Below are 18,280 nucleotides of genomic sequence, written 5' to 3'. Positions count from 1 at the left end.
CAGTTTGTCTCTGTGAATGGTTTGTCCTCTGACAAATCAACTGTAAATTTCGGTGTTCCTCAAGGTTCCGTTTTGGGACCACTATTGTTTTCACTATATATTTTACCACTTGGGGATGTTATTCGAAAACATATTGTTAACTTTCACTGCTATGCGGATGACACACAGCTGTACATTTCAATGAAACATGGTGAAGCCCCAAAATTGCCCTTGCTAGAAGCATGTGTTTCAGACATAAGGAAGTGGATGGCTGCAAACTTTCTACTTTTAAACTCGGACAAAACAGAGATGCTTGTTCTAGGTCCCAAGAAACAAAGAGATCTTCTGTTGAATCTGACAATTAATCTTAATGGTTGTACAGTCGTCTCAAATAAAACTGTGAAGGACCTCGGCGTTACTCTGGACCCTGATCTCTCTTTTGAAGAACATATCAAGACCATTTCAAGGACAGCTTTTTTCCATCTACGTAACATTGCAAAAATCAGAAACTTTCTGTCCAAAAATGATGCAGAAAAATTAATCCATGCTTTTGTCACTTCTAGGTTAGACTACTGCAATGCTCTACTTTCCGGCTACCCGGATAAAGCACTAAATAAACTTCAGTTGGTGCTTAATACGGCTGCTAGAATCCTGACTAGAAACCAAAAATTTGATCATATTACTCCAGTGCTAGCCTCTCTACACTGGCTCCCTGTCAAAGCAAGGGCTGATTTCAAGGTTTTACTGCTAACCTACAAAGCCTTACATGGGCTTGCTCCTACCTATCTCTCTGATTTGGTCCTGCCGTACATACCTACACGTACGCTACGGTCACAAGACGCAGGCCTCCTAATTGTCCCTAGAATCTCTAAGCAAACAGCTGGAGGCAGGGCTTTCTCCTATAGAGCTCCATTTTTTTGGAACGGTCTGCCTACTCATGTCAGAGACGCAAACTCGGTCTCAACCTTTAAGTCCTTACTGAAGACTTATCTCTTCAGTGGGTCATATGATTGAGTGTAGTCTGGCCCAGGAGTGGGAAGGTGAACGGAAAGGCTCTGGAGCAACGAACCGCCCTTGCTGTCTCTGCCTGGCTGGTTCCCCTCTTCCCACTGGGATTCTCTGCCTCTAACCCTATTACAGGGGCTGAGTCACTGGCTTACTGGGGCTCTCTCATGCCGTCCCTGGAAGGGGTGCGTCACCTGAGTGGGTTGATTCACTGATGTGGTCATCCTGTTTGGGTTGGCGCCCCCCCTTGGGTTGTGCCATGGCGGAGATCTTTGTGGGCTATACTCAGCCTTGTCTCAGGATGGTAAGTTGGTGGTTGAAGATATCCCTCTAGTGGTGTGGGGGCTGTGCTTTGGCAAAGTGGGTGGGGTTATATCCTTCCTGTTTGGCCCTGTCTGGGGGTGTCCTCGGATGGGGCCACAGTGTCTCCTGACCCCTCCTGTCTCAGCCTCCAGTATTTATGCTGCAGTAGTTAATGTGTCGGGGGGCTGGGGTCAGTTTGTTATATCTGGAGTACCTCTCCAGTCCTATTCGGTGTCCTGTGTGAATCTAAGTGTGCGTTCTCTAATTCTCTCTCTCTTTCTCTCTCTCTCTCTCTCTCTCTCTCTCTCTCTCTCGGAGAACCTGAGCCCTAGGACCATGACCCAGGACTACCTGACATGATGACTCCTTGCTGTCCCCAGTCCATTATTATTTGACCATGCTGGTCATTTATGAACATTTGAACATCTTGGCCGTGTTCTGTTATAATCTCCACCCGGCACAGCCAGAAGAGGACTGGCCACCCCACATATGCTCTCTCTAATTCTCTCTTTCTTTCTCTCTCTCGGAGGACCTGAGCCCTAGGACCATGCCCCAGGACTACCTGACACGATGACTCCTTGCTGTCCCCAGTCCACCTGACCGTGCTGCTGCTCCAGTTTCAACTGTTCTGCCTTATTATTATACGACCATGCTGGTCATTTATGAACATTTGAACATCTTGGCCATGTTCTGTTATAATCTCCACCCGGCACAGCCAGAAGAGGACTGGCCACCCCACATAGCCTGGTTCCTCTCTAGGTTTCTTCCTAAGTTTTGGCCTTTCTAGGGAGTTTTTCCTAGCCACCGTGCTTCTACACCTGCATTGCTTGCTGTTTGGGGTTTTAGGCTGGGTTTCTGTACAGCACTTTGAGATATCAGCTGATGTATGAAGGGCTATATAAATAAATTTGATATGATTTGATTTGAACTTCATACTCACTTATCGCCCCGGTTCTAGGAATACCAAGCCTGACACGCTCGCCTGCCAGTTCACCGCCAACAACACTGGTTCTGAGCCAGAAGCCATTGTGCCATCCACCTGCATCGTTGCCGCCGTCTCCTGGAAGATCGAGTCCCGCATTCGCCAGAATCAGCAGAACCTGTCTGACCCCGGGAATGGTCCTAGAAATGCTCTGTTTGTTCCAGATTCAGTTCACTCTGATGTTCTTCAGTGGGCCCATTCTATTCACCTGACCTGTCATCCGGGTATGAACCGGACCCTCGCCCTCCTTCATCAGCGCTTTTGGTGGTCCACCGTGGAGAGAGATGTCTGTGCCTGGAATAAGACCTCCACTAAACCGGCCTGCTTTGCCCTCTTCCCATACCCAGTCATCTCTGGTCACACATAGCTCTGGACTTTGTTACTGGCCTTCCCCCATCCAACGGTAACTCAGTCATCCTCACCATCATTTACAGATTTTCCAAAGCAGCTCACTTCATTCCCCTCTCCAAGCTTCTGTCCTCTAGGGAGACTGCGGACCTGCTGGTGTCCCATGTGTTTCGTCTGCCTGGTATTCCTACTGACATCCGACAAGGGTCCTCCAAGTTCACATCCCAGGTAAGGAGATCCTTCTGTTCAGCACTGGGTATAAATGTCAGTCTTTCATCTGGATATCACCCCCAGATCAACGGCCAGACCAAGCAGATGGGACTGCCCACAACACCCTAACCAACACCTCGTCAGGTATGTCACCCTTCGAGTGTGCTCTGGGTTAACAACTCCCCTTATTCCCCACCCAAGAGGTTGCAGTGGCAGTTCTCAGTCCATGACCATATGCTCCGTTGTCATCGCACCTGGAAGAAGGTCTGCCCTTCCTGTAGCCCATATATATATATATATCAAAGTTATCATTACTCAATGTGTATTATTACATGTTTTACTTTTCTATTATTTCTATATTTTCTTTTTCTCTGCATTGTTGGGAAGTGCCTGTAAAGGCTGAGTTCGCCTAGATGCTGAACTCATCTAGGCGAACTGAACGAGTGTGCTCACATACAAAGCATTCGGAAAGTATTCAGACCCCTTCCCTTTTTCCACATTTTGTTACGTTACAGCCTTATTCTAAAATGTATTAAATTGTTTTTTCCCCCTCAATCTACACACAATACCCAATCGTGACAAGGCAAAAACAGGTTTTTAGAAATGTTTGCTAATTTACTAAAAATAAAAAACAGAAATACCTTATTTACATAACTATTCAGACCCTTTGCTATGAGACTTGAAATTGAGCTCAGGTGCATCCTGTTTACGTTGATCATCCTTGAGATGTTTCTACAACTTTATTGGAGTCCACCTGTGGTAAATTCAATTCAATTTGGAAAGGCACACAGCTGTTTATATAGAGTCCCACAGTTGACAGTGCATGTCAGAGCAAAAACCAAGCCATGAGGTCGAAGGAATTGTCTGTGGAGCTCAGAGACAGGATTGTGTCGAGGCACAGATCTGGGGAAGTATACCAAAAAATGTCTGCAGCATTGAAAGTCCCCAAGAACACAGTGGCCTCCATCATTCTTAAATGGAAGAAGTTTGGAACCACCAAGACTTTTCCAAGAGCTAACCGCCGGGCCAAACTGAGCAAAAAGACTCGAGGCTGTAATCACTGCGAAAGGTGCTTCAATAAAGTACTGCGTAAAGGGTCTGAATACTTACAGTTCGTAACTGTGATATTTTTGTTTTTATTTATAATACATTTGCAAAAATAGAAGGGGTCTGAATACTTTCCGAATGCACTGTACGCCCTGCTAACGCGGGAGAATTGCCTTCAAACACTGAAAATACACACCTTATCCCCTCAGCCCTCAAATTAAGTGGACACTTCTGAAGACGTATGACGAGTATACACTTGCAGGGCAAGAGGCGAGGGAGGAAGGAATGATTTTTAAATGGACCACCCTTGGCCGGAAATTAAACTTGTTGGTGCTTTATATGTGCTACAGTCAATTATGAGTGCATGTTTAGTTATATTAAGTATATAATTATTAATATACACCTAATGTATGATAGCTAACTAACGTTAGCTTGCCTAGCTGGAACTTCTGAAGAATAAAAATGTTTTATTTCTACAATTTCCAAAAGATAACCAAACAAAAACTTATTTACTTTTTATTACGAGACTGTTTGTGCCGTCATGTGCATTAGTAGCACAATTTTGAACTTATTTGCATTCGTTTTGACTTACACTTGTATGTTGACTTCTCCATTGATGTTGTTTTTAAGTTTTCGCAGACTTTTCTTAGCTGATGTACAGTCGTCACGAATTGAATTGTGGGGAGTTTCAGGCCCCGGAGTGAACATAATTGTACACACGCAAAGCCGACTAAAAACGAGGGCTGAGGGGCATGTTTTTTTTATTTTTTATTTCACCTTTATTTAACCAGGTAGGCTAGTTGAGAACAAGTTCTCATGTGCAACTGCGACCTGGCCAAGATAAAGCATAGCAGTGTGAACAGACAACACAGAGTTACACATGGAGTAAACAATTAACAAGTCAATAACACAGTAGAAAAAAAGGGGAGTCTATATACATTGTGTGCAAAAGGCATGAGGAGGTAGGCGAATAATTACAATTTTGCAGATTAACACTGGAGTGATAAATGATCAGATGGTCATGTGCAGGTAGAGATACTGGTGTGCAAAAGAGCAGAAAAGTAAATAAATAAAAACAGTATGGGGATGAGGTAGGCAAAAATGGGTGGGCTATTTACCGATAGACTATGTACAGCTGCAGCGATCGGTTAGCTGCTCAGATAGCAGATGTTTGAAGTTGGTGCGGGAGATAAAAGTCTCCAACTTCAGCGATTTTTGCAATTAGTTCCAGTCACAGGCAGCAGAGAACTGGAACGAAAGGCGGCCAAATGAGGTGTTGGCTTTAGGGATGATCAGTGAGATACACCTGCTGGAGCGCGTGCTACGGATGGGTGTTGCCATCGTGACCAGTGAACTGAGATAAGGCGGAGCTTTACCTAGCATGGACTTGTAGATGACCTGGAGCCAGTGGGTCTGGCGACGAATATGTAGCGAGGGCCAGCCCACTAGAGCATACAAGTCGCAGTGGTGGGTGGTATAAGGTGCTTTAGTGACAAAACGGATGGCACTGTGATAAACTGCATCCAGTTTGCTGAGTAGAGTGTTGGAAGCAATTTTGTAGATGACATCGCCGAAGTCGAGGATCGGTAGGATAGTCAGTTTTACTAGGGTAAGTTTGGCGGCGTGAGTGAAGGAGGCTTTGTTACGGAATAGAAAGCCGACTCTTGATTTGATTTTCGATTGGAGATGTTTGATATGAGTCTGGAAGGAGAGTTTACAGTCTAGCCAGACACCTAGGTACTTATAGATGTCCACATATTCAAGGTCGGAACCATCCAGGGTGGTGATGCTGGTCAGGCGTGCGGGTGCAGGCAGCGAACGGTTGAAAAGCATGCATTTGGTTTTACTAGCGTTTAAGAGCAGTTGGAGGCCACGGAAGTTGTGTTGTATGACATTGAAGCTCGTTTGGAGGTTAGATAGCACAGTGTCCAAGGACGGGCCGGAAGTATATAGAATGGTGTCGTCTGCGTAGAGGTGGATCAGGGAATCGCCCGCAGCAAGAGCAACATCATTGATATATACAGAGAAAAGAGTCGGCCCGAGGATTGAACCCTGTGGCACCCCCATAGAGACTGCCAGAGGACCGGACAGCATGCCCTCCGATTTGACACACTGAACTCTGTCTGCAAAGTAGTTGGTGAACCAGGCAAGGCAGTCATCCGAAAAACCGAGGCTACTGAGTCTGCCGATAAGAATATGGTGATTGACAGAGTCGAAAGCCTTGGCCAGGTCGATGAAGACGGCTGAACAGTACTGTCTTTTATCGATGGCGGTTATGATATCGTTTAGTACCTTGAGCGTGGCTGAGGTGCACCCGTGACCGGCTCGGAAAACTAGATTGCACAGCGGAGAAGGTACGGTGGGATTCGAGATGGTCAGTGACCTGTTTGTTGACTTGGCTTTCGAGGGCCTTAGATAGGCAGGGCAGGATGGATATAGGTCTGTAACAGTTTGGGTCCAGGGTGTCTCCCCCTTTGAAGAGGGGGACGACTGCGGCAGCTTTCCAATCCTTGGGGATCTCAGACGATATGACAGAGAGGTTGAAAAGGCTGGTAATAGGGGTTGCAACAATGGCAGCGGATAGTTTCAGAAATAGAGGGTCCAGATTGTCAAGCCCACCTGATTTGTACGGGTCCAGGTTTTGCAGCTCTTTCAGAACATCTGCTATCTGGATTTGGGTAAAGGAGAACCTGGAGAGGCTTGGGCGAGTAGCTGCGGGGGGGGGGGGTGTTGGCCGAGGTGGTGACCGTGTTACCTAGCCTCAGTGCAGTGGGCAGCTGGGAGGAGGTGCTCTTGTTTTCCATGGACTTCACAGTGTCCCAGAACTTTTTGGAGTTGGAGCTACAGGATGCAAATTTCTGCCTTAAGAAGCTGGCCTTAGCTTTCCTGACTGACTGCGTGTATTGGTTCCTGACTTCCCTGAACAGTTGCATATCGCGGGGACTATTCGATGCTATTGCAGTCCGCCACAGGATGTTTTTGCGCTGGTCGAGGGCAGTCAGGTCTGGAGTGAACCAAGGGCTATATCTGTTCTCAGTTCTGCATTTTCTGTGTTGCAAACTTCCCTTGCTTGGCTAATCATTTGGACCACCCTCCAAGATGGCGACGGGGATTCCCCCAAGGGCATAAGGTGAGGGTAAGTGGATGAGGGTGTGTCTTTTAAGTGTTGGACCGCAGCCTAAATCTTCAAGTATCAACCTATTATACATTATTTTCCTCGCTACACCTAGAATATTTTACGGCATTTCAATTATATATCACCAATTCACTATCTCGGTACTCTAGATAGGCCTAATAAATCAGAGGAAAGATAACTATGTCTTCTTCATCAATGTTTGTTTGTCCTTCAATATGTAGCCTAGTACATGCCTTCCCGTCCTTTGAGGTTTACGCCTGTAATTACATGCCCTCTGTTACATGCTCTCTCCACTTCATGTCATCCCTTACTAATGGAAGGGGGAGCCCCATAGTTGGATAGTGGAACTCTAAATGTGATATTAATCAGGAGAGGATTATAGGAGGAAATGGGCTAATACTTCCTCATCTGTCATCATGCATCACGCCACAGTTACAGATCATATTGCCAAGAACGAACATTACTTTCCTCTTTGGTATTGCATGTCCCTATGTATGAGGGAGATGGGGGAGGTAGAAAACAAATACTTTGAAACTTGCTGTATAGCCTATTAAAGTTATCTTTGTTCTGTTTGCCAAATTGCTAGGCAGACTAATCATGAGTGTACAGGTGATTTTATATTTTGTATGATCAATGGCAGCAACCTGGAATGGTTGTAATCACCATGCTTATTACACATCTTTGGGTTTTGTAAGCTTACCTATGGCTGTGTTAACACAGGCAGCCCAACTCTGATATTTTTTCCACTAATTGGTCTTTTGAGCAATCACATCAGATCTTTTCACATCAGAGCTTTTTGAAATATGATCGGATTAGTCAAAAAAACAATTACTGAAAAATAGACCGAATTGAGCTGCCTTTCTAAACGTAGCCTATGATGCCCCATTGTACATTTGAAATGAAATCCGCTGCACTCCCTGTGATCAACTATTGATTGGCGATGGCAATTAATTCGATATTTTGTTGCCATTGCTCTGGGGTGAGTTGAGCTAGCTATTCAAAATGTAACCAAAACCTCGAAGTAACTTGACCCAGGCGGTGAGTGGGCGGAGTCATCCATGTAAACATTTGTCTTATCAGGTTTCCGTACGATGTCGTGGCGTTTCCTCTTCTGCTGAATTCGTGTTGCTAGCTAGCGATCTACATCAACAACACCACTGCTTTGATACACATTATCACCTAAGTGTTACAGTTAGGATCTTTTTATTGAATAAATCAAAATGAGACGAGCAGGTTTGGGTAAGACTCATGCCCCCACCCCCGTTTTAAATAGAGGACGTTCATTCAATAGCTAAAGTTAGCAGTCTGGTTAGCTAGCTAACAGTATACATTTGAACGAAATAAAGCCTCTGTATCTAGCTAACATTACTACATCAGGACAGCATTAGCTATAACTAGCGAACTGTCTTAGCTTGATAATCATGTTACCTACAGGCCTTCATAGATAGGTAACGTTTGCTAACAAAATACGTTTATTTTTAGTTAGCGACCCAGTCAGCTCATTGGGTTTGTTCATTGTGTCACAGGCGAAGGAGGACCTGAAAATTATGTGGCCAGTGGATACAGCGCGTACGAAGAGGAAAATGAACACTTACAAGAGGGTCTGAGAGCCAAAGTCAGCGCCTTGAAGCATGTTAGTATTTCGTGTTCACAGAGTTCTCCAGTAACTGTCTCATGTTGTTATTCATTCCTTTGGTAACACTATGTAATGTTTGTCTTGCTACAGCTGTCAATAGATATCGGAACAGAAGTGAAATACCAGAAAAACATGTTGGACGATATGGTAAGCAAGTGACATGTTCAGTCATGCGTATATAGGCTACTAGGGTTTGGCCCCATAGCTAGCTATATGATTAAATTTAAGATTGTGGTATTTAACATTGACGATATATCGTGAAATACAAGACGATATATGGTGATGTGCAAGACTATTCGAACTTGACAAATCAAAACTGTGCAGTTTTATCAGTTAGGCTGTATCAGTGTCTAAATGAATGAACTAATGCTTATTTTTGCCACATTTAATGAGAATGTGACTACTGTATAATATTGTAAATAAACACAAATTGCACAGTGGAACGATTGTCATTAAAGACGCAAAACGATTATCGTATTTTGCAATATTTTGAGTAGCATATTGTAGAAAAGGTTTGGAGAGAAGAGGTCTCCCCAAATATTACCCACTCCTATAGGTTACTCTACATAATTACTCAACTCAAGAAGCATTCACACAAATCCCCTTTATCTATACCCTCTTCTACCAGATTGCACAATCCATTAAAAGCTTAGTTGGCATCCATAACAGGTCACAATATTGCTCAACAGATATGGTTTTACCCTATAGCCTATGAGTTCAATCACTTTTTAACAGCATCCCTTTAGAGTTGAACAAAACCTTCCATATAGTTTGCCCATTGTAGAAGTGCTCAGAAAGTGACTTTTTGGACCTGAATGTTTTGGCATTCAAAAGTTGACCCATTTTGCATACCCCACCATACTATCATGAGACATCCGTCTTCATCACTGCAAAAGATAAAGTTGAGTGTGCTGCAATTTAAGTGTATAAACAGGTTTGTGAAACTACTTAATTATTTATACAAATATTTTAAAAATTGAAGTGTTATTTTAACTTTTAATGTCAATTATATAAAAAAAATGTAAACTCTTTCATATTCGCACATGTTGTAGCTTAGACCTTACTTTACATCTGAGGTTTTTGTGTTGTACGCCCGCCATCAGTTGACACATGCTCTTGAATACAGAGTGGGTGCCATTTCAACTTCTAATTACTACCACAAAGATGGCCGTCGGTCCACCCACTGTCGAATGTTAATGGTCATATCTACTCTATTTATATTTCTATGATTTGAATCGGTTTCCTATGGAGGATTGACAGTATAATTTCAAACCGATATTCCCATTCAAGTCAACATTCCCTGATTTGTGGACATTTTATAAGCCAAAACATGACACCCAGCCTGTAGAGCATGTTGTCTCAACCAATGGCTGGAACAACACACAACCTCAGATGTAAAATAGGGTCTAAGCTACAGCATATGCTAATATGAAGGGGGGAAAAAATTGGAGTTCACGAGTTTAGATAATTGACGTTTAAGGTTCAATTACATTAAACTTTTTTTTCAGGAAATGTAAAAAATTGTTTGACAACCCTGTTTCTCAACCAATTATATTTTCCAGTGATGAAGACATGGCTGTTTCATGTTATGCAGAATATAACTTTTAGCACTGTTAGCGCTTGAATGTTTTAGCACTCAGGTCCAAAGTCACATTCTGAGCACTTCTACAATGGACAAATATGTATGGAAGGGTTCGTTCGATTCATAAAGGGTGCTGTCAAAGTGATTGAATTCAAATGGATTTACCTTATTACACATTTCAGAGCAATTCAAATCTGGATGGCAAAACATGTCACTGGATGTATTGTTTTGTTATTTTTCCTACTAACAGGACTCAGACTTTGACTCAACGGGAGGTTTGCTGGGGGCCACCATAGGGAGAGTGAAGCAGCTTTCCAGGGGAAGCCAGACCAAGCTCCTGTGCTACATGCTGTTCTTCTGCTTCTTGGTCTTCACCATCCTTTACTGGTTTATCAAACTGAGGTGAGGTGTTACAGGAGGCCCCGGCTTTTCCCTCCCTGCCTCGTGTTTCCTTTCCCAGTCTGTGCCATACGTGCACCTCTGCATCAGAAGACCAGGATGATGACAATGAGACTGTAAGAATGTGCTTAATGTTTGAGAAGACTCCCCCCAAATCAATGACAATGTGCAATAGGGAATAATAAAAAATGTTAATTTTAGACAACCCTGATGGAATGAGTAGACACTGCCATACGTTTGTAATGTGACACTTTCGTACAGAGTCCCTTAACGATGATGCATATAAGTTGATGTACAGGATGAGTGATCTATTGCATCAACAAATCTGGCAAGGCTAAGCAGTAACATGTGTTACACAGGCAGCCCAATTCTGATCTTTTTCCCCCAATCACATTTTTCAGAGCTGATTAGTGAAAAAAGATTGGAATTGGGTTCGCTGCCAGAGGTTGCTTGATCCAATGTGAGACTGATTTAACATTTGATCAATAGTGTCCAACAATTGAGTTCCACTATAAACGAACATCTTGTTTTTGTTTTGAGGAATAAATTAGGGTGTGCGCTCACTTCAAACATTTCCTGTCCCATCTACAGAGACTGTTCATCTCCACTGCACACTGTTCTCCCGTTAACTGATGTAAAATGTTTTATATGTAAATAAACATGGATGTTTTGGATTTGACGCTCCAGAGAGTTTGATTCTTTTCTCAACAATTGTTTTTCAAGAAGTCACAAAAGATTGAGGTATATAGCGCTTCATTTATTTTACACCATGGTACATACTATTCATTGTATTCCTATGACTATCTACAAAAACTTGATCTTAGACATTGATTACAAATCCTCTCCACAATACACAAACAAATTCACAACTACTGTAGGACCGCAGTTTTCAATTGTCATAAAGAAATTAATGGAACGAAATCTTAGGCATGTTTCCCCAGAATGGAAACATGGAGGCACTATTTGAAAAACATTCCTGACTGGCCCTGTAGTACAGTACATGCATTTTCACAAGGTAAGTGCAACACAGCGGTTAAATTGATTAACAAATTAAAATCTTAAACTGCAATTCTGATGTGTTCATTAAATTCCAGAAAATGGTTCTGTTCCTTCTGGAACTCCCCTTCATGGATTGGATAGGTGTAAGCAATATGGCATAAACTAAGCGGTATCACTTCCACCTATCCAGTCATTATAGAGAAGCATAGGAATGGGAACAATGTTCTGGATTGAGGTGCAGCACAAGGGAAAGCCATACTGGCACTGTGACATCACTTCTTGGGTAGGGTGTCCATGTACTTGCAGATGATCGACAGCATGACCTCATCAGCGCCTCCTCCAATGGACAGTAACCTGGCGTCTCTTAAGTATTTAAACGAGACAAAAAAGAAAAGCGCAAAATCGACAAATGAACACTGAGCTCATTCAATGACAGCTATTACCTCGGCCGCATTCTTAAAAACCATGAAAGCCACATGAATTTTGTGCATAGGGACTCGTTTCTGATTAGATGCTTGAATTAGGTTTAATTTCTTGAACAAAATTACCAATCTGAATATCCAGAATGTTTGTGGAATTAACTAGTATTGAAAGTCAACTCTTTGCAGTGAAAAAACAGCACCGTTGCATAACTGTATTGACTCAAATGGAAGCTCAACTGGCTATGAACTTACCGTACATGAATATCCTCCTTAAACTATCCATCTGCATATACATAGTATTTGTATATAGCAAGGTTCTGTGGATGTGATGAAACAGAGACCTTTTAACTGACCCATAGTGGCATTAAGACCTGCCCTTTGACCCCCAGATGCCAGATCATAATATGTCTCAAATAGCACCCTATTCCCTATATAGTTCACTACTTTTAACCAGGGCCCATCAGGCTCTGGCCAAAGTAGTGGACTAATAGGGAGCTATTTGGGATGCAGGCCATCTAATGTCTTCATTTGCCACGCCACTGGGTGTCACTGTAATTAGACTACAGTAGTATCAACCGTGGTTGATTAGTGTACTACTACTGTAAGAATGGCATCATCTGATCAGTGAAAGGACAACATATATACCAGTGGGTTAAATAAACTCCTTTTGAGTTTGCTAATACTTTCTTTGCACATCTCCTTATGATACACTGAACAAAACTATAAACGCAACATGTAAAGTGTTGGTCCGGTGTTTCATGAGCTGAAATAAAAGATCCCAGAAATGTTCCATACGCACAAAAAGCATATTTCTTTCAAATTTTGTGCACAAATTTGTTTACATCCCTGTTAGTGAGCATTTCTCCTTTGCCAAGATAATCTGTCCACCTGACAGGTGTGCCATATCAAGAAGCTGATTAAACAGCATGATCATTACACAGTTGCACCTTGTGCTGGGAACAATAAAAGGCCACTAAAATGTGCAGTTTTGTCACAACCCAATGCCACAGATGTCTCAAGTTTTGAGGGAGCATGCAATTGGCATGCTGACTGCAGGAATGTCCACCAGAGTTGTTGCCATATCATTTAATGTTCATTTCTCTACCATAAGCCGCCTTCAATGTCGTTTTGGAGAATTTGGCAGTACGTTCAACAGGTCTCACAAACGCAGACCACGTGTATGGCGTTGTGTGGATAAGCGGTTTGCTGATGTCAACATTGTAAACAGAGTGCTCCATGGTGGCTGTGTGGTTATGGCATAGGAAGGCCTATGGCAATTTGAATGCACAGAGATAACATGAGATCCTGAGGCCCGTTGTCATGCCATTCATCTGCCCCCATCACCTCATGTTTCAGTATGATAATGCACGTCCCCAAAAGGTATCTGTGACCAGCAGATGCACATCTGTATTCCCAGTCATATGAAATCCATAGATTAGGGACTAATTCATTTATGTCATATGACTGATTTCCTTTTATGAACTGTAACTCAGTAAAATCTTTGAAATTGTTGCATGTTGTGTTTACATTTTTGTTAAGTATATTTTATACATTAATAAATATATGAATGAATGATAAAATATACATTATATAGAGTTCATGAATAGTTAGCAAACTAAATATTTAGTAATGTTCATGACAAGTTTATAAGCAGAACTTGTAACCTTCACAATGTGTCGCAGAGTTTATTCAGTGCTTTAACGAAGGAGCTTGCTCCAAAACACATCTGCAATAAACATCATTGAAAGGAACTAAGCTGCTGTCCTGAGCCTCTTTTTAGGAGTTTCTTCTTCTCTACTCACCTGTAAAACCTGCTAACCAGGACATCGCTGGTGAAGCCCATCCCTCCCCAGTACTGCAGGCAGCTGTCCCCCACCTCCCTGGATAGACGGCCTGCCTTCAGCTTAGCCATGGACGCCAGCTTAGTCACATCGTTGCCCTTGATGTACAGAGCTGGAAATGGGACACAGGGAAGAGGTTGATGCCAAGATTTAGGACGTGTTTCACTCAAGTCCTAAACTGATATTACTTACTGATATTATTGTCATTGATCTTTAATGTCAGATCAGTTCAGAGGAGGGAATGGGAGAATTGGGACGTGGACAGTGTCTATTTGTGCCAAACAGATGCCTCTAGTCCCTATATAATGAAGCAATTAACAGCTGCACTAGTGCATTGAAGCTACTGTCTGGTAAAGTGGTTGAGCATTAGTTAAAACCCCTCAAAGGCCATGGAACCCGGCCAACAGCCAGATGTGTCTAGTCTCCTGACAATGACCATTATTGGATGATGTGTTGTGTTACTGGCCTAGATTTGAAAGTTTACAGCTTATTATTATGAATCATACATAGGCTGCACTTAACTGACTGTATTTATCTGGCAGTGTTGGAGAGTAGTGAACTACATGTAGTTCAACTAGTAACTTAACTACATTTTGCAGTAGCTAGTTCTAAATTCTAATCTTTGTATTGTTTTTAGTGTTAGTTACTTTTTTTTTTTAAACTTTTTTTTGCCATGCAGCATTGCAGCTAACTACTGGAATTACACTACTGTTTCTGCGAAAATAATAGAAAATATGGGAACAGTAGGCAAAAATGTCCTTTCTTTTTCTGGCATCAGACCTTCCCAATTCACACTTGAAACATTCTGTTAACATCTGACTCCAAAGTGACCTGTTCTTGCAATTTGTAGTCGATTATATTTCATATATATAAATATATGATTATTTATCACAAAGTATGTCGTGAACTACTAATTCTAAATACCTTAAGTAAACTATATTTTTCTTAAGGGTAGTTTTAGTTTAGCTTTACTTCTTCCAGTGTGAAGTAATTGATAGCATGGTAAACTGTATTTTCAGAGTAGCTTCCCTAACACATATCTGGTTGCTATCTGTCTTATTTCCAGTGTTTATGTTTGATGCCTTTAATGTATCCACAAGGCCAAGCGGCAAACAACATTTCCCCATAGAAATCAGTACAGGTGTTAGTCCCAAATAGCACCATATTCCCTATGTAGTGCACTACATTGACCATTGCTCTTTGGGCCCTGGTCAAAAGTGATGTACCACTTAGGGAATGGAGTGACATTTGGGATGCAGACATGATCTTATCTTGAGTAGACCCACCTGTGGAGCGATGGAGGAGGAACGCAGCAGCTCGATCTCTGTCTCCAGCTCAGCCAGTCTGAAGTGGACTGACTGGTGGTAGAGAACAGGCATCTTGAAGATCTTCCTCTGTCTGGTGTACTGAATGGTCTCCTGGATGATGTTGTCCATCATGGTTAGAACTGAAGGGGAAATAAACGGTAGTATAGAGAATTATTTTGTTTACAAGCAAACGTCAAGTGCGAGTTGTGTGTAACTGCGCAACCCCATACCAACAAGCTCTGCAGTAGCAGGATAGCTAACGCTAAAGTCTGGACCTTGACAAACTCAACAGTGATTGAGTGATGACCATGAAAACATGCAAGACTGATGGCTATACTTATGTTTAACAAGTATATTATTCTTCTGGCTTTATCTAGCTCTATTTGTGATATTTTACCTTGGCTGGCTGGCTTGCTAGGTAATCAATCCATGATAACATCTGAGATGACCATCTGAATATGTGTTTGTTGACTTGCATGAGCTGCATTTGAAGTTGTGTGTGATCATATCCACTGCTACGTTAACAAAGAGCTTTCTGATTCCAAACTGCACGTGCAACTTTTCATGTCTCTCACAAGCATTTCGCTACACTCGCATTAACATCTGCTAACCATGTGTATGTGACAAATAAAATTTGATTTGATTTGATTTGATTTATAGATGCTGCTTGTCGTTTGTGTTACAGAGGGTGGAATGGGCAGAGGCTGTGAACTATTTACTGTGTGGGGAAGTTCATGTCCTTTTTTTTTGCACCTCAAAGGGTATCACTAGTTTAACTTGGAAGTGGATGGATGATACAAGTTGATGGAGTCATATAGTGATTCATCAGTGTGGGTATGTGTATCTGTGTGTGTGTTTGTGTGACGACCCCAGGAAGAGTAGCTGCTGCTTTTGCAACAGCTAATGGGGATCCTAATAAAATACAACAACAAAAATACCAAAAAGGCTAACAACCTACTCAGACTGACTGTTATCAAGCCCAGACTAAATTAACTGGGATATAACAAGCAGGAAGCTTTCAAGAACTTCCCGTCACCATCAATGAGATATTCCATCTTATTTATTTGCTAAAGACCTTTTATTTACACTGGCTGACATGCAGAAACCCCTTTGAATGACTCATGATAAAAAAACAAAATGTGTTTCAGGTCTTTGAGCTACAGAAATTCTTTGGGCGAGGGAGAGAGGAAGGGAACAGGACGGAATAGGAGAGGTGTGCTTACTGTTGCCACACGCCCAAAGTCTCTCTTCCTGGAATTGAAGCATTTGATAAGTGAAGCCCATCCCCTCCTGACCAATGAGGTTCTTGCAAGGCACGCGCACGTCATCGAAGAAGACCTCTGCTGTGTCAGAAGACCTCATCCCCATCTTGTCGATCTTGCGGGCGATGTGAACCCCTGTGAGGGACAGCAGAGAGAGGCATCATCATGTGTGTCTTGGCTGGGATACCAGAGGCCATCCGGTAGCTCCCTAATGGAGTCTTAACAAATTATAACAGTCTGGAGATTATAATAATCCCTTGATCTTGGACATTGGCTTCTGCACAGAACACTGAAAATGTTGTGAGTAATCAGAGGTATTACTAAAATGTGAATATAAAAGTAATCATCTGTACTTGATAGATCCCAACTTGAGATCGGCTTAATGCATGTATCGATGTGAGATGGAGAGCAGCAGGTAGCCTAGCGGTTAAGAGCATTCGGCCAGTAACAGAAAGGTCGCTTTGGTCGAATCTTCCCCTCCTGTCTCAGCCTCCAGTATTTATGCTGCAGTAGTTTATGTGTCGGGGGGCTGGGGTCAGTTTGTTATATCTGGAGTACTTCTCCTGTCCTATTCGGTGTCCTGTGTGAATCTAAGTGTGCGTTCTCTAATTCTCTTCTCCTCTCTTTCTTTCTCTCTCTCTCTCGGAGGACCTGAGCTCCAGGACTACCTGACATGATGACTCCTTGCTGTCCCCAGTCCACCTGGCCATGCTGCTGTTCCAGTTTCAACTGACCTGAGCCCTAGGACCATGCCCCAGGACTACCTGACATGATGACTCCTTGCTGTCCCCAGTCCACCTGGCCATGCTGCTGCTCCAGTTTCAACTTCCACCTGACTGTGCTGCTGCTCCAGTTTCAACTGTTCTGCCTTATTATTATTCGACCATGCTGGTCATTTATGAACATTTGAACATCTTGGCCATGTTCTGTTATAATCTCCACCCGGCACAGCCAGAAGAGGACTGGCCACCCCACATAGCCTGGTTCCTCTCTAGGTTTCTTCCTAGGTTTTGGCCTTTCTAGGGAGTTTTTCCTAGCCACCGTGCTTCTACACCTGCATTGCTTGCTGTTTGGGGTTTTAGGCTGGGTTTCTGTACAGCACTTTGAGATATCAGCTGATGTACGAAGGGCTATATAAATAAATTTGATTTGATTTGATTTGAATCCCAGAGCCGACTAGGTGAAAAATCGATGTGCCCTTGAGCAAGGCACTTCACCTTAAAATGGGAGCTTAGCACAAATTCTAACAGAATCTCAAATTAGGATTTGGCCCTCAACAATAGCCCGCTTTCAATTTCAGAACATAAGGTCAATAACTGGAGATTAAGCTATTGACGATTGGAGAGTTTTTGTAGACTAAGTATATATAATTGTGTCTCACCAGGAGAGTTCATAGGCAGACAGATGAGGGACTTGTTCTTGTGAGACGGACCGTCACTGGTGTTGGCCAGGAGACACATCCAGTCAGCCTGTGTGCCGTTAGTGGTCCACATCTTACCACCGTTCACCACATACTCATCCCCTTCACGCACCGCGTTCGTCTTGATGGCTGAGAGAGAAAAAAAACATGACTTGTTCTATAGAACAACCTTTTCCAAACAACTGTGGCCCACTCCTGTCTTAACACACAGCCCAAAAGGAATCACACTATGGGGAACACTACTGTAGTAAGAAATACAATTTCCATGAGGACAGATCTATAGTATAAAAAATATCCAGAAATGTTCCAAACGCACAAAAAGGGTATTTCTCAAATGTTGTGCGCAAGTTTGTTTACCTCCCTCTTAGTGAGCATTTATCCTTTTTCAAGACAATCCATCCA

General features: G+C 42.7%; 2 protein-coding genes across 2 annotated transcripts in view; one reads left to right on the top strand and one right to left on the bottom strand.

The window, feature by feature from the left end:
• The first annotated feature begins 8,072 nt into the window (after positions 1-8,072).
• Positions 8,073-11,301, top strand: bet1 (Bet1 golgi vesicular membrane trafficking protein). Its single transcript, XM_024440891.2, has 4 exons — positions 8,073-8,249; positions 8,537-8,643; positions 8,737-8,793; positions 10,479-11,301. The coding sequence occupies exons 1-4, from the start codon at positions 8,231-8,233 to the stop codon at positions 10,632-10,634; spliced, it is 339 nt and encodes a 112-aa protein (XP_024296659.1). The 5' UTR covers positions 8,073-8,230; the 3' UTR covers positions 10,635-11,301.
• A 62-nt stretch (positions 11,302-11,363) lies between these two features.
• Positions 11,364-18,280, bottom strand: part of zgc:85777 (uncharacterized protein LOC405871 homolog) — a 49,169-nt gene continuing 42,252 nt past the window's right edge. The window contains 6 exon segments of the mRNA XM_024440890.2: positions 11,364-11,989; positions 13,851-14,001; positions 15,176-15,196; positions 15,199-15,336; positions 16,420-16,593; positions 17,840-18,007. Coding sequence (XP_024296658.2) covers positions 11,899-11,989; positions 13,851-14,001; positions 15,176-15,196; positions 15,199-15,336; positions 16,420-16,593; positions 17,840-18,007 — 743 coding nt within the window. The 3' untranslated portion in view covers positions 11,364-11,898.

Source organism: Oncorhynchus tshawytscha, linkage group LG13 (genome assembly GCF_018296145.1).
Source record: "Oncorhynchus tshawytscha isolate Ot180627B linkage group LG13, Otsh_v2.0, whole genome shotgun sequence".
NCBI lineage: Eukaryota > Metazoa > Chordata > Actinopteri > Salmoniformes > Salmonidae > Oncorhynchus > Oncorhynchus tshawytscha.
This window is presented reverse-complemented; position numbering and strand designations above follow the sequence as displayed.